At 45.4% G+C, this 15,750-nt stretch overlaps 2 protein-coding genes across 3 annotated transcripts; one reads left to right on the forward strand and one right to left on the reverse strand.

The window, feature by feature from the left end:
- Positions 1-955: 955 nt before the first annotated feature.
- LOC101080231 (uncharacterized) lies at positions 956-4,352 on the forward strand. Its single transcript, XM_029829563.1, has 4 exons — positions 956-1,100; positions 1,373-2,062; positions 2,855-2,950; positions 3,484-4,352. Exons 2-4 carry the CDS (start codon positions 1,410-1,412, stop codon positions 4,157-4,159), a joined length of 1,425 nt encoding a protein of 474 aa, XP_029685423.1. The 5' UTR covers positions 956-1,100; positions 1,373-1,409; the 3' UTR covers positions 4,160-4,352.
- skic3 (SKI3 subunit of superkiller complex) lies at positions 4,352-15,133 on the reverse strand. 2 transcript variants are annotated; one of them, XM_011616057.2, is made up of 41 exons: positions 14,988-15,133; positions 14,216-14,305; positions 13,955-14,098; positions 13,741-13,832; positions 13,538-13,613; positions 13,294-13,440; positions 13,117-13,215; positions 12,929-13,037; positions 12,715-12,855; positions 12,528-12,626; positions 12,245-12,369; positions 12,011-12,097; positions 11,829-11,932; positions 11,609-11,735; positions 11,358-11,537; positions 11,133-11,257; positions 10,803-11,053; positions 10,623-10,725; positions 10,365-10,547; positions 10,115-10,262; positions 9,950-10,028; positions 9,720-9,781; positions 9,567-9,623; positions 9,408-9,476; positions 9,144-9,218; positions 8,871-9,012; positions 8,684-8,777; positions 8,515-8,589; positions 8,317-8,441; positions 8,101-8,224; positions 7,392-7,616; positions 7,192-7,264; positions 6,958-7,011; positions 6,647-6,758; positions 6,419-6,547; positions 6,226-6,350; positions 5,667-5,831; positions 5,362-5,514; positions 5,010-5,140; positions 4,629-4,758; positions 4,352-4,520 (listed from the first exon to the last, which is right to left on the reverse strand). In XM_011616057.2, the coding sequence occupies exons 2-41, from the start codon at positions 14,303-14,305 to the stop codon at positions 4,440-4,442; spliced, it is 4,710 nt and encodes a 1,569-aa protein (XP_011614359.2). In that variant the 5' UTR covers positions 14,988-15,133; the 3' UTR covers positions 4,352-4,439. The 2 variants fall into 2 exon arrangements, with proteins under 2 accessions (XP_011614359.2, XP_011614358.2); XM_011616056.2 differs by lacking the exon at positions 14,988-15,133 and adding an exon at positions 14,649-14,953.
- Positions 15,134-15,750: the final 617 nt, after the last annotated feature.

Consider the following 15,750-nt stretch of genomic DNA (forward strand, 5'->3'; position numbering starts at 1 on the left):
AGGGTTTGAGCCTGTGCACGATTCATTTGAGGTCCAAAGGACAAGAGAAGACGTCCACACCAAAGCCCAGGAAGTGGTGGCTCGGTTAGCATCGAATGATGCTGTTAGTGTTAGCTGCTTTTCCTTCTATTGACTCAAATAACGACCATTATTTCATCAATATTGTGCAAAAATCATCCACCTTGAATCTGTCTCAGTTTAATAAATCAGAATTCCACAAGTTGATTAAACTGTTTTTTACCATTTGGAAAAAAAAAAAAAGGTTAAATCCTGCAATAAATTCGTTAAACTCTTTCAGTGCTGTCAGAAAGTCTTAAATAAAAATATTGAGAGCTGTGGCTCACACCTAAAGACATTTTGGAAAAGCCAATGAGAGGAAGCAGAGTACACGGAGGGAACATGCAAAGTGCACCCAGAAAAGAAGGCTGCCCCCTAGTGGTTTGGATCGGGACCACACCACATTGAGACCTCCGGTCATGATTTCTACATAAAGACGGAAAGAGTCGCAAAGTGGCTTCAAAGACGTAAAATTTCTCTAGTCGTCAATCAGACAACATCCCAGAGTGACCCCACAGATGTGACTGTGTCAATGAAGCTGCCAACACGTGCACGGATGAGTCCACAGGACATTAAAGTGTGTCTATGACAGAGAGGAGAAACGCTGCATATCGTGGTAAAAGCATGATGTGGGCCTGCTCAGCTGCCTGACACAACCACGAGCAACCAGTTATTACCCGGGTAAAGGGCCACAAAAACCCACATTCTCTTTGTGTTATTATTTTAGGCACATTTGTCATAAAATATAATTCAGAAAACCAGGAAATTCCAAAAGCGTTTGTCACATTTACATTTAATGTAACAGCAGGTCGTTTCTGATGCAGCGAAATATAGATGTAAGTTTAGAAGAAAGAAACGATCCCGACGTGGATCGATTCCGGGAAACGATCCAACGTTGCTGCTTGTCGGAGGGCGCAGTGACGTCACAACGAGCGACGGGACAAAACCGAAAGTAAAAGCAGCCCGAAGGGGAAAACGCCTGGACGACATTTTAAACTCATTTTCTGTACGTGGCTGCAGTCTGACGGCCATCACCAACGAAGGTAAGCTACTCCCGTAGAGAGATCCTGGAGATTAGCCGCCCAGGACGAAGAGAATTCGGATTTAAGAGAATTCCACTGGACTTACGTCACTTTTTCCATTTTAGGCCCCGAAATCACCAAAGTTTAACAGTGAAATGACGATTAAACATGTTAGAATATAACATGCATGTACATATTTAAGGTCATTGAGAAAACGTGAATGCATTTTGTGTCCATATATGGTAATATTAACTTGACTAAACTAACTCACTAAACTAACTTGTACATCTAAGGTTGCAGAACCGAGTCAGCAGAAAACTCTAACCCAAGATGTCAGTGAGATTCAGTGGATGGAGGGTGGAGGACAGCGAGTACTCCGTTCACCACGGCGAGCTGAAGATGAATAAGAAGCCTCGTAGGCGAGGCATCTACACCATGTACCACGGCACCACGGTGGCCAACGCCCGGCTCATCATCCCCAATGGATTCCAGCGGTCAAAGGTCGGACTGCTGGGGGAGGGCGTGTACGTCACCCGGGACGTATTGAAGGCGTGCAACTATCCAAGGAACAGTGCATTGTCAGACCGCGTGGTCTTGAAATTAAGAGTGCGTCTTGGGAAGTGCAAGGAAATCCGTGATGATAAAGACCCCCTGCTGACCACCTGGAGCAAGAATGGCTTTGATTCCGCCTGGGTGCCGCCTGACGCCAAGATGGCCTCTGTGCCCAGCGGGCTGCAGGAGAATTGTGTGTTTGACCCCCGGAGGGTGGAGGTGGTGGGCATTGCAAGGGCGCATACCTCTGCCATAGAGAAAGACCTTGTGAAGCTTCTGGACAAAAAGCCGGAAGACCGCGGTGATAGAAAAGTTTGCTCATTGTGTAGAAGAAGAACTCACCGGGATGTTCCGCACGTCGTGCAGGGATGCTGGGCCTGCCACCAAGACATCTGCATTCTGATGATCGAGCATAAGTGTGGAGCCAAACCGTGAGCGGAGGGTTGCCCCTCCCCCCCCGGGCCTCATCACACGTCTGAAACAAATATAGTTTCATATATTAGAAATCACCAGCAAAGTATTATTTTATTGTTGGGTCACATGATTGTAATCCTCTGTAATCACACCTCAAGTCTTCATGTATCTCTTCTGATCCAGCAAATAAAAACTTACCAAAGATTAAAACTGAGCTGTATGAATCATGATTCCATCTCACGTCTTTGGTAAATGCAACGTATCCTGATAGTCTCGCGATATTTGCACTTGAACTCAAAATAAACCAGAAGAGAAACTCAGACCGCTCCAGAGTTCCTGGCTCTGCTCACGGTAAGTCGCTCCTGTCCTCACTAACGTGACTCGGATTATTGTAACTGGGAAGAATTCTCCAATAATACAAACCGTCACATACATTTTATGGACTTTCTTTATGTGCAGCCGAAGAGGGAAAAAATCAGTGAAAGTTCCCTTTTTTGCGTCCTCATAAATGGAATCTCGGTTTCCAAAAATAAGAGTGGAAATCTGATAAATTCAATGTGTTACACATAGATAAGAGGTCCAAAAACGAGCCGTCGGTGGACTGAAACATGCCTAAACCGCCCTCGTGGCGGGTTTTTAACTTGAAGTTTGTGTGTTCTCGGAACACTCTTCAGAACCCGATACTGATGTCAAAACTGGAATACTTTGTTACAAAGCGGAGCCAGAAGCAGGTACTGGCTCGCTGTTCCATTCTCAGAAAGTTACATTTAGAATCATTTTACTCGAACTACATGATGAAACCAACAACCAATGATCTTATATTTTTCAAGGTCGAGCCAATACGCGTCGGTGCCGCTGCGTAATTGTCCGGATGGAGAATTAACGGAAAAACCCTCTGACTGGAGGTCGAGGCTGCAACTATTTCGATACCTTCTGTTAAAAATAACGATTTTGTGTGATTTGTGTCGTGCTGCTGACTCGGGCGAGTATATCCGAACCATCGAGCGGGTTCAGGCTGGACGCGGAAGCGCCGCGCAGCCAAATGCGCGCAGGATGCGGCGCGGACGCGGTGCGGACGCGCGTCATTTGACAAGAGCTGGAATATTGAAACTTTAGTCAATCTTTCTTTTCTATTTCGTTGAACTTCCTGTTTTCCCGCGCGGTCTCTCCTAAGTGTGTGCATGCGCGCGCGTGCACCTCTCTCGGATACTGACAAAATGTCGAAACGCGCTGAAAGAATGAAATCACGGTGTCGATCGTTTGATTTTGAAAAGTTCTTTAATCACGCAAATGACCCTGATTGCTTCGTTTTTTCGTTCTGTGAGAGCCTGAAAGCTTGACGCACAAAGTGCACCAGAAACTGGATAAAAATGTGTTTATGTTGATCATCTTATGTGAAGGTTAATCCTGGACTTTTCTGATTTTTTATTTTATTTAGAAAAAACAGCTGCTTCAGCAGGATGTCGCTGCAGTTCAGTGGTTGGGTTGTGATCTATGACGAAGACCAGCCGAGTGGCCAGCTCGGCGCGACGCAGAAACCCAGGAATTGTGGCATCTACACCATGTACCACGGCACCAGCGTCGCCAGTGCTCGGCTCATCATCGCTAATGGCTTTATGCAGTCCCAGGGAGGAATGCTCGGGAAGGGCGTGTACGTCAGTCGTGACCAAACGAAGGCAGAGCGTTACCCGTTAAACAACCCCGCCTCTGACCGCGTGGTTCTGGAGCTGCTTGTGCGCGTTGGTCGGGTGAAGCGCATCAACAAGGACAATCATCCCCTGCAGTACACATGGAACGAGGAGGGCTACGACACCGCATGGGTGCCCCCCAACTGTGGCATGAAAGCGGTGCCAAGTGGTCTCGAGGAGGATTGTGTGTTCGACCCCAAAAACATCAAAGTGGTGGCCATCGCAAAAGCACCAGATGCTGTGCTTCAGGAGCTTCAGCAGCTGGTGGCGACCCACCTCCGGGACCCCGCAGCGGATGGCACCATTCATGTGTGTCCCCTGTGCATGAGGGAAGTTCGCGCGGGGTCCCACGTTACACAAGCATGCTGGAGCTGCAACCAAGACATCTGCATATTTATGCCTCAACACGTGTGCAGAAGGGTCTAAAGCAAAGCAAAGCGGAACCGCGGGTGCTTGAGGCGGCGGCGTTTCCGCCGATGACGTCTCACCGTTGCAGTATTAACGTCGACGTGTTTTTATGCTTCCTTTTTGTGTTTACTTGGAATACGTTGAATTCTCGTGGTCAGGAAGGTTCAACCACAGAATTCTGGTTACATGAATAAACAGAAGAACCAATTGTGAAGTTGTTGTTTTTTTATTGGGGAGAATCGGAAGCATATACATAGACCTGCTAACCTGTGTAATGTTTTTGTAGAGCGGTTGCACATTACAGCTGGGATTTGTTGAGCAATGAATGAAATGTCAGCAGCCTTTCATCTCCACTCTCTTTCGCATGTTGCAAATGGACCTGGAAAAGTGAAAACACCATTAGAATCTCTGCATGTGCTGAAGTGAGCAACAGCTACATACATACACCATGTATGGAGATCAGACAAAATGGGTCCTACGTGCTCACCTTTATCAGTTCCTCGTCCCCTTTAGCATGTAAATGCCTGAGAAGGTACCACCTGGCCACCTGCACCACTGTGACTGGGAAGTCTTGAGAGGAGACGCACGTCAGCCTCTCCAGGGAACGCCGTGTTTCTCTGACACACATGAAATTGAACTAAAATGTGACATCAATTGTTTGAAGAATCCGTAAAGTGCGTGGTCGCCTTATCTTTATTAACCATTCTTTGTCTTTCAGCGTGATAAAGGGAAAATTCTTAAATTGTTGATTGTAGGAGAAGAGTTCCAAAGAATATAGTCAGTTACTAATCTGCTTTAAACCAATGTGACGAGCTCCGGTCACAGGATCAGCTTCTTCCTACACAAACTACACGCGGATGAAACCAACCTCGCAGGCATTTTGGTAGCAAACTGCAGCAGGGCCTGGAAAAGCAGCGCCACAGGAGCTGGACTCAGCTTCAAGACCTCAGCGGTGGCTTCTAAGATCAAGTCTGCCCACTGGTTGCCTTGGACACCTGCCTGAAAGGTTGAATCACATATGTGAGTCTCCTGCTTACGACTAACCTATAGTGGTTTCAGGTCTGCCTGTCTGTCTGCATAATAACCTAATACACAAGGTGCAGCCTGATAAACAGTTAAAGATAAACAGCAAGACCTTTCTTACAGAAAGCCTTCAGCCTAGCTTCAGTGATAAACACTTTCATCTGAAAACATCAGCATTTTTGGATGCAGGAACTCACCATGCAGGGCCTTAAGGCCAGCAGGGCCAGGCGGAGGAGGCTTGCGAACTGGCTGTTGTGGATCCCGAGTTGTGAGGCCAGCTGCAGGCTCTGCCGGTACGCCATGACGGCCTGGAGCAGCAGGCCCTGGCCGCGGTACACCTCAGCCAGCCACTGAGAGGGACAGCAGGGAGGGGTTGGAAGGTGGAGGATGAGCAGAGTTCAAAGTGGGAAATGTGGGAGAGTAAAGTGAGAGGTCACAAAGGAAATGCAGGGAGGAGATGAAAGTACAGCAGGTTGAACAGTAATTTGCTGCTTCCACTTACATGCCACGCACCGAGGTTGGTGGGGTTCACCATCACCGTGTTGTTCAGTTGCTCCAAAACGCCATCTGGGAGGACGGCGTGGTCAGCGGCCCCCAGGAGCCGCTGACACTGAACCTGCCTCAGCAGCAGCAGCACTCCTGGATGTTCTGGAGAAACACTCAGGACCTGGAAAAAAGCAGGAACAATCCGCTAATATTAAACTCACAAGCTAGCAAAGGTCCAGTGAGGGGACAGAAGGAGAGTCGATGAGCAAGAAAAGCAAAAGCGCGACTGTAAATATGGATTCATGGCTTTGGATTCAGGCTAAGAAGTCATTCCCCACTGGTGAAGAACTGATCCTGCCTGCGACTAAAGACATTTGCAGTGAACTTTTCGATTAATCCGCCACATGTTAAACCGGTCCGTGCATGACGGGACAAAAGGGTCGTGTGAATCCTTCAGATCAAAGTCACACCTACTGTACATAAGAATCACTTCATTTTGCCTTAAATCTGATTAGCTAAAGTCAAATCCTCATAAAATCCTCATCATCTAAAGGATAATACCGAGCTTGTCTCACCTGAGAGCACAGAGCTTCAGCTTGTTCTAGCTGTCCTGCCAACATGAGACCAGCCACTGCCTGTTGTAGCACCCATCCCTCCAGAGACTGAGCCAGAGGTCGCTCAATTTCCTCTACATCACACACTGTGACAGAAAAGAAAGCGTTAGCCGTTCCCTCAAACACTCCGTAAAGCCATTAACCGTGCGCACACCTTTCTCAGACACAATTGCCATGAGAGACTGCTCCATTCCTTGTCTCCTTGGAGCAGAACCTGACAGATAACAGCAAGTGTTTTCTGTGTGACAGGCAGCCATTAATCCCGCCCATGTTGCTGGATCGTCTGAAAGTAGGGAAGAATTGGACATTAACATTGGATTAAAGCAAAAAAAAACATAAAAAATGACCAGAGACAGCAAAACAATGTATTGGGCATTTATACCAGGACAGAGAAGTACGGCCCTCTGCATCATCTTCAGTGCATTGTTGTGACTGTCCTCTCCAGAGTGTCTCCCATTCGCCAGCTGGTTCACGCCACTGTACAACAGCGCCCTCTGCAGGCACAGGAATAACACGCAATTTACTACATTCAGCACTGACAGGTGTCATGTTCAGAATTCCATCATAATAATAGCATACATAAATCCAACTCCAAGCAGTGCTGATTTTTATAAATTAAAGGCTGAAAAACATACTTGGAATATGGAAAACTCTGCTAAAGAACTTATTAGGTCCCAAATATCACGGTTATACCTTTCCCTGGGTCATACTGGACAGACAGGCTACATGACCAGCTGTTGCTCCACCCTGGAAGATAAGGCAACACAAAACATGAATTGTAATAATCGACATTAATATTAGTAAAGTAGAACTAACATTAACATCGACCAGCATTCCTATTAACACAGATGAGTCTCATAAAAGAAAACATGTCAGGAAATATACATATTGTGAGGGCTTTTCTTTCAAATAAGCGTAAGGGCTCACATTGGCCTTCCTGGGGTAGTACTGCGGTATCACTCTGGACAGCAAAGCCCACAAAGATGCGTTTCCAGGATTGCTGTAAATCAAGACAGACATTTTGTTTTTTTAAACACAGAAATACAATAAATGTGTATTTCCGTTGCCACGGCGTCCAGTACACACTATCAGGGACGTGGCTCCGTGGCACTGGCAGTGACACCTACCTGTGCACGGCTCGGGAGGCCTCTCTTTGCACTGCGCTGTAGTTGCGCTGCAGGGCCAGCAAGGCACAGGTCAGAAGGCACCGCTGCTCGACAACGCTACCAGAGGGGGCACCTTGCTTGAGCAGCTCAGTGAGGGCAGCAGATGCTAATGTAGCATCACTGTGGACTAAACCCAGCGCACATAAACACAGGAGAGACTCGGAAATCGGCTCCTTCAGCATTGAGCTGTAATGACAGAGAACAGGCAGCTAAATACAGCTTTTCATAAAACATCTTATCGTATCACACAGAAGCCCTCAACAACTTCTATTTTGCTGTGTCGGTTCCCAAAAACGGCAGCACACTTGCAACGCTACGATGAATTTTTTCTATATGAGCCAAAACGGCTTCTTTTAAAGTCAACAAATGATGTATTGACATGTTAACTTTGCTCCGATGTGTTTTTCTTTTCTTTATTTTATATTCAGACAGGAGACGGCTTCTAATTGACACAGAAATCTAATTATGTCCGGTAACACGTTATATTGGCTTATTTACTGAAATACTAACACTGCCATCATTAATTGTTATAAAATGACACACTGGATTATTATATGACATTCACAGTTCCACTAAAAGTGTTATATTATCACAATCTGTGCTGGCAAAGACTTTAAACACGAAGGACACGAAATAGAAATGTACGACAGAGCTGAGCAAGTGAACTCACCATTTAAAGAGGAGCGTTTTGGCCAAGTCTAGGTTCCCCTGCCGGTGCTGAAGCAGGGCCTGGGCCGTCAGGATGTAGGCCTTCTCCTTCTCAGTGGCAGCCAAAGCCAAGGCGCTGTCATAGGCTGCACAGCACAACAACCAACAGCTGGTTCACAGTCCCTGTTGTGCATAAACGTGTACACAATCCACACCTGGGAAGTGTTCCTGTCCTCACCATCTCTGCTCTCTGTGAGGCGTCCAGCCCTGCAGTAGGCCAGAGCCAGCCCGACCACGTCGCTGAGCTCCTGAAGCTGGGTGGATTTATAGACACACGCTGCTTTGTCCCACTGGCCCAAAGTGCTGAAAATAAGGAGGAATACATAAAGGAGAGATGTAGAGGGTTGCCAGCCTGCATCATGGAGCACTTCTCTACCTTAAAGCACGGCCATAGTTGCCCAGAGCAAACACCAGCTCCTCTCTTGAAGAGGACTGAAGCAGCTCCACAGCTCTAGGTCAAACACCAGAACACGTATCACACATCTTCCTGTCATTTGCTCTCTTGTTGATATCACACAGAAGTATTTAATGCCAGCCAGACGGACCTTTGGTAACCATGTAAAGCCTGCCGCTTCAAATGCAGATGTTCGTTCAAATAGCCAAGCATGATGAAGGCAGCAGGGTCACACTGGATCCTTTCTGAAAGGGATAGAAGAGGGAAAACCTCAGATCAAATCTCCCAACGCTATAAATACCGGATCTACAGCTCCTGTCTGAATGGCGGTGCTGTACCCGTGTACTTGGTGAGGGCCACCTGTGCTGCGGAGACGGCGTTCATCTGGACTATGTTGTAGCGGTACAGTTCAGAGTCTCTGTTGCTCTTATCCAACAGGGTGGAACACACCCAGTAGGCATAACCCTTCACCCCCTCCATCTGCAAAAGGAAAAACGAGCAGTGAGACTTGTGGCATCATCTTCATCACATTAGGGAGAAACTGAAGGAAAGTGGTGCTGCCATTTCTGGGTGTTACAGCGGCAGCCCTGAAGGGCCGGGAGGTCACGCACATGTGTGCTGAGCTCTGTGGTGTGTCTGAAGAGATCCATGGTGTCATAGTTTCCAACCTTCTCTGCTATCAGTGCCTGGGTGGAGGGAGAGGAGATATGATTGGAAAGATTTAGAGTTTTTAGAGAGTTAAACAATTATTTTCATAATAAAACAACTTAATTACTGGACATTTGTTTCTACGGTGGCTCTGAAGAGCTACAGACACGAAGAGTTACACAGGTAAACATAATATGCAAGTGGACCAGTTATCTTCCAGATTGTACCTGTCCAATCCAACAGTTGACATAAAGAGGCTCCAGGGACTGAGCGACCTTGAAAGCCTTGTGTGCCAGCTATGAAGACACATGATCTGTCATTAGTGCGTATGAGTAAAAAAGAAAAGAAGACGGAGAAATAAACAAAAGGAGAAGCCCCTTCCACACCTCAATGTTCTCCTTCTTCAGATAGAGGGTACCGATATTTGTCCAAGCAACAACATTCTGGAAAGATTCATTGGCGTCGTTAAAAGTATCAGAAAGACGATCCAGCAATTAAAACGCGTTCATCTTAACAAATATGGAACTGCCAATACGTACATTTTGCTCTACTTCAATTGATTTGATGAAGCAATGCTGAGCGAGAGCAAAGTTCTCTAAACCTGCAATTACAAAAGAATGATATGGAAATGCCATCTCTTTCCCAAAAAATGAGTAGATATAGATATTGTTCGTAGTCACGGATACACTCAAGCAGCTTTTGGTCTGAATTCCACACCAAAGACTTATTCACCAGGTGGTATCGATAATTGGTGCAAGGTTCACGTTACCTTTGCTCATTGAAATCACTCCCAAGGCATTCCAGTGGTTGTGACTTGCACTGTCCAACATCACGGCCTTTTTTAGACACTGAAGGAACACGGCAAAATAATGAAATAAAAGATTCACTTCTCGGATCATTAATTCCTAAATTGACGTGGAAGCTTCTGTGTCACCTCCTGGGCCTTTTCTAGCAGGAGGCACGGGGCGTTCTCCTCCCCGCCTGAGACGCAGGGCAGGCGGGACTGGTGGTAATAGTTGAGTCCGAGGTCATGCCACAGACTGGGGACTTCAGGCATCAGCCTCAAGGCCCGGACATAACATCTGCACACACAACACAACTTTTAACAAACGGGGCAGAAAAGCCACACCTGTCAAACTGACCCGACGCTGTTAGAATACAGCCGGACAGACTTGTGGTCGTACCTCTCTCCGACTTTAAGTGCCTGGGCCTGGTTCAAAAGCTGATTCTGAGCGTCAGGGACTAAGCCGGCCAAAGCAGCGGGTATAGCTAGCTGGGCTCTGTTTGGCGACACAGTGCTAACTGCTGTGCAAGCATCTCCCAGCAGTTTCCACAAACAGCTCAGGTCTGGACGCAGCTCCACAGCTCTGAATATGACCGATCGGTGCAATCAAAGAAGGTCTGCTCTGGAATGAAATGTGTCACAAATGTCTGCTCATTACCTGAAAAGGTTTACGATTGCTTGCTGAATAAGGTCCACAGCTCCCCCATCTCTACAGTCTTCCATCAGACTCTTAGCGAGGGACAACTGGCACTCCCCGAGACCTTCGGAGATCAGAGATGTCTGATGAAGGCTCAGATACACACGTCCGAGCTTGGATACACCGATATGAAACGCATACCTTTAAGAGCGGGAACATAATCCTGTTGGGCTGTGATTTGCAAATATTCAGCGACTGCTTCTTTGAACTTGCCAAGGGTCTGTTTGATGGCGGCGGCCTGGTAGACGCTGTAGATAGAACCGGGATGCAGCTGATGGGCCTTCCCAAAGGCCTTCAAAGCTGCCGTGAAGCTTCTGCGGTTCAGGTAGGCCTCGCCTAAACACTCCCAACAGACCCAGTCTTCAGGGTCCGCCCTCAGTGCGGCCTGCAGACTGCAATATTAAATATGTTGATTAATGCTGCTAAATAAGTATAAAAAATGACCAAAGCAACAATATTTCAAGCACCTACTCAGCTATAGCTTTTTGATGCTGTCCAATCTTCAGATAGTAAAGTCCTCTTCTCAGCCAAGCCCATTTTCCTGATCCTGGAGTGGCTTTCTCGATGACTGACTGGAGCATTTCTAAGGCACTGTCCTATAGGTTGGGGGGGGGGGGGGGGGGGGGGGGGGTGAGACAAAATAAGGTCACTCATAACTGAATAATAGATTTTTAAAAGTGTCAGTTATCTACTAACCATATCATCGTCTTTCATACTGAGATCCACTGCAGCCGCCCCAGACTCCACATCATCGTTGTCCAAGTCAAAAGCTTTCTTGTAGCAGCCTCGTGCGCGTCCGTGATCACACACCACCTCCTGGTAATAACGTCCCAGGTAGTGGAACACACGACCAGCGTTTGGGTCCAACTTTGCAGCCTAAAATGTGCCAAACCCTATATCAGACAAACTCTAGTCGCAGTCGTTATCTAATTACCAATCAGACAAACCTTGATTAGATGTGTGTAGGCTTTGCTCCTGTCATTACGAGTCGCCTCTCCCATGTCCCAATAAAGTTTCCCTAACAGGAAATAATACTCTCCACAGTCCGGACTCTGGCTAATTGCCTTCAGGAAACTGCAAAACAAACAAACAAACAAACAAGTGCATAGAATAATTTAAACCATCCTGTCCATACTAAGATCTAAAGGCTGAGACCTTTTCTTTTACCTCTCTTCCGCCAGCTGCTGCTCTCCCTGTGCGACCTGGACCAGTCCTCTCAGTACGAAGGCCTGGGCCAGATTAGGACGGGAGGACAGCAACTCTGATGACGCCTACAGAGGAGACAAAAGCTTCAACTGTGCAACTTATATTAAATGTGAATACGTTCAGAATTCAAACGTCGCTTCAACCTGTAAAGCTTGGTCAACGTGTCCCATGTTGAGGTGTGCACGGCCTTTCAGCATTAAAAGAACGGGGTCTTCTTTAGCACCTGAGAGCTGATAAGTAAAAACATACCATACATATATAGGATATATATCTAAACTGCCATTTCTGTAGTTACTAATATGCTGCATGAGTAAATAGACTCAAAGCCAATTCTATCTGCACACATTTGACCGAAGGGTTCTGATTCAAATCAGCACCTGTGAAAATGTCTCCATGGCCTCACTGGCAGCTTCCTCTCCTCCACTCCCAACTAACGCTTCCAGCTTCAGTCGGAGCAGTTTTTCTCTTTGTTGCTCGTCCTCAGAAGCACAAAGTGCCAGACCTTGGAAAACACGACATTTATCACTGCACCAACCCAAACTGGACCCTTAAATATTTCTCTGTTGTTCACCATTTAACCAAGTCACATCTGCAAACATTGCTGCTACTGCAGGTTATGGATAACTACATTCATATATATATATATATGCAGAAATATACCTTGAGAGCATGACACAGCACTGTCTGAGTATTTGTGGGTTTTAAACTGAGCTTCGGCGAGACTGTACCATCCGGTATTCAGGCTCATTTTCTTCAAACCTAATTTTAAAAAAGAAGACAAATGTCATTCACTTGATTTCTGCAAAATGCAAAGCAAAATCTAATTTTTGTTGAAGACCACGGTAACCTTGTTGGAGCTCCTTAATGGCATCTTTAAACCTCCCTTCATGCAGGGCTTTGGTGCCCAGACCCAGATGGCCCAGTCCACTGTTAGGGGCAAGATTCAGGAGCCGTGAAAAACAGCTGACTGCAACCTCATCCTGAGCACCTTAAAACAGCAGCACGCATCGACACTGTGACATGAACGTAAGCAGAACCTCAGAGTGACGCCGGAGTCTCACCTGTGTTGAGATAGTGAGAACAGAGAACTTCAAGTGGATAACTTTGGTTGGGATACAGGGCCAGCATGGACTCACATGCCTCTTTCAGTCTGCCTTCCTCTGTTGGAAGCTAAAAGGAAATTTAATTCAGATCGCGAGAATATCTGCACAATCTGAAAACTGTGAATTGAGATGTGTGGCAGACGTACTTTGGAGAGACATCTAATGTAGTCAAGTGAAACCTTCTTGTGTTCCTCCCCTGGTACAGCATCCATTAGACTCAAGGCTTTTTCAAACGCTGTGATTAACTGTGCAAATAAACAAGCTGAGGAAACGTCGCTGAGATGTCCGAGGGCAAAGTGCTGTTTCCAGCTGGGGCCACTCACATGCTGCTGGATGTCCCCGTGCTGCTCCTCCTCATTAAGGCAGTCTAAGAGGAGCTGGGCCATCTCTTGCCATAACTGTAGTAACTCTTTCCTCTCCACAGCCTCTTCCTCCTTCAGATGAAGCAACTGCAGCCAAAGCTTTGCCAACTGTGTGCAAACACAACCACACACACACACACACACACACGAATTCCAGTGGAGAAAAAAACAAAACAAAACAGTGCATTTTGACCCGAATACGCACCTTTAAATACTCTTTGTCAGAGTGATAGATGTCCAACAGCTTTCTGATCAGCTCATAACATTTGTTTTTGTCAGAGCTGTTATTGGGGAACATAATGACAATCAACCTGTGTGTTATTTTGCCTCTAAAATAATCACAACTTTACAAAATGCAATATTCATAGCTGTATAAGACACAACAGAGTGGCATATTCATTCTCTTACCTTGCATACAGGTCAACAAGCTTCTGATAGACATTAGGTAGTTCATCTTTAAAATCCCACTGATCAGTCTTCTCATAAAGATTTGCCAAACCCTAAAACATAGTCAGTACTTTCACATTAACTACAGTGTCACCCAGTCAATTATTTTGTCACAGTACTAAATATTTGACATGTCAGGCAAGCTGCAAGTGATTATTCCACCTTCTGACCTTACCTGCCATGCTAGAAGCTGCTCAGGCTCCAGCTCAACTGCTTTTTTATAGGCTGTCTGAGCCTGGTCTGGCTGCTCCAACTCACTGGCTGCAAGGCCAATGAACACCCAGGCATTATAGTTGTTCTTCTCGAGTTTTAGAACAGCCTAAATCCAGATTGAAAAGGACAAGGTGAGTTATAAAACCTTACTGTTCAAGAAAGCAATATTGTGATAGACTTTAATATTAAAGTCACTCGATAATCTCTGTGTGAAATACTTTACCTTACAGTGCTTTAGAGCCTCCTTGAATTCTTTTTTTTTAATAGCCTCTCTGGCGCTTTTCAATTCAGTTTTCACTTCTTTACTCGACATCTGGGTGAAAGCATTAATGACAAAAATGAAGCTTTGTCCAGTGATGATATTTGGACTCAAATGTAAGGCACTCCACGAGCACCAGAGCAAGCTCACAGCACAGCCGTGTTTAATGCTTAAATTTTAGCTTTTACTGCTGTGAAAGTACTAAAAATATATAAATGTGAATATCCACAAAGCATCAGTCTGTGAACAGAATTGTATACAGCATCGAAAAGGTCTGCATTTACGATATACTGGATTGGAATAAAAAGAGTAATGTAATTATAATGAAATGAGAGTCTTTGGTGTGTTTTGGTCTGTTGTTAATAAGAGGTGACGTCATGTGTTTACAACAGTCTACCTGGAATCCAGGTAATCCAGACAAAGTAGACATGGTCATTAGAATATTAATACGTAACTGAACTAAAATATAATTTGATGGTCGAATGGCAGAACACGAATAGATGAATTACTGAATCAGACATCATTAAAGTTCGGCTGTAGCAGCCCAATAAAGGTAATAATCTTATTTTATGCAGTGGCAGGTTTTAATGAATTTAGCATTAGCTAGTTGCTACTTCCTTACATCTGTCCCCTCTGAATATATAAGTACTATGAACCCTCGGATAACATATAGATACGGCTCTGTATAAGTTGGGGGTGTTAGATGCGTAGAAGAAGAGCTTTTTAGGATACTTACGTTGACAACTTCTGACAAGGAAGTGAAAGAGAAGCCAACTTCTTCTTCTACGCTTCAATGTCGCATGACAACGATTCCGGCCTCTGGCGCCACCTCCCGGCGATTCCCTTTCATTGAACGTTTCTTTTTACCTCCGCCAAGGAGGGACTATGTCGTCTGATTGTCTTCCTGTTAGCAAAATAACTCAAAAAGTTAACAAAATTTAATGAAATGAAAAAAATTAATTTCAGGCAATGTATATAACGGGCCAAGAAAAAGCTTATTAAATTTTTGGCACTGTTCTGAATTCTGGATGGATTTCCAAAGAGCAAAGCGAGTGACCTATTATGTTATTTAACTTTGAATCACTACTGCCTGTGTACAGCATATACTCTACTATAGGTGTAACTCACAATCAAGCTTAATTAAAGATGAAAACAACTCACACCTCTACAAGTGCCTTTATTCACCAACTGGAATCATAGCCTATATTCTGCTACCTCAGTCAGCAATCCTCTCACCAAGGTCAACTCTTGAATACAAGACAAACAATATATGGTGACAGACCATATTTTGGGGTATCAGGTCTGGCTGTACCTCACAATATGTGGGGACATTACATGCTTGGTGAAGGTCTGCACTCTTTCTTTCTACTGTAGTTGTGACAGTGAAGATATGATCTTATTAAACACACAGAGTTCATAAATACATACTGTATGGTCATTACAAAAAATGTGCAATGACAAACATACAGCAGATAAAATGTGAATTCACAAGTAACAGA

This window comes from Takifugu rubripes, chromosome 21 (genome assembly GCF_901000725.2).
Source record: "Takifugu rubripes chromosome 21, fTakRub1.2, whole genome shotgun sequence".
NCBI classification, from domain to species: domain Eukaryota; kingdom Metazoa; phylum Chordata; class Actinopteri; order Tetraodontiformes; family Tetraodontidae; genus Takifugu; species Takifugu rubripes.

Coding starts and splice junctions, on each gene's coding strand:
- LOC101080231 (XM_029829563.1), top strand. CDS start 1,410: ATGTCAGTGAGATTCAGTGGATGGAGGGTGGAGGACAGCGAGTACTCC. Junction 2,063..2,854: donor CATAAGTGTGGAGCCAAACC/GTGAGCGGAGGG, acceptor AAACCAACAACC/AATGATCTTATATTTTTCAA. Junction 2,951..3,483: donor GAAAAACCCTCTGACTGGAG/GTCGAGGCTGCA, acceptor TATTTTATTTAG/AAAAAACAGCTGCTTCAGCA.
- skic3 (XM_011616056.2), bottom strand. CDS start 14,687: ATGACCATGTCTACTTTGTCTGGATTACCTGGATTCCAG. Junction 11,933..12,010: donor ACGTTGACCAAGCTTTACAG/GTTGAAGCGACG, acceptor TCTCCTCTGTAG/GCGTCATCAGAGTTGCTGTC. Junction 8,778..8,870: donor GGCCCTCACCAAGTACACGG/GTACAGCACCGC, acceptor TATCCCTTTCAG/AAAGGATCCAGTGTGACCCT.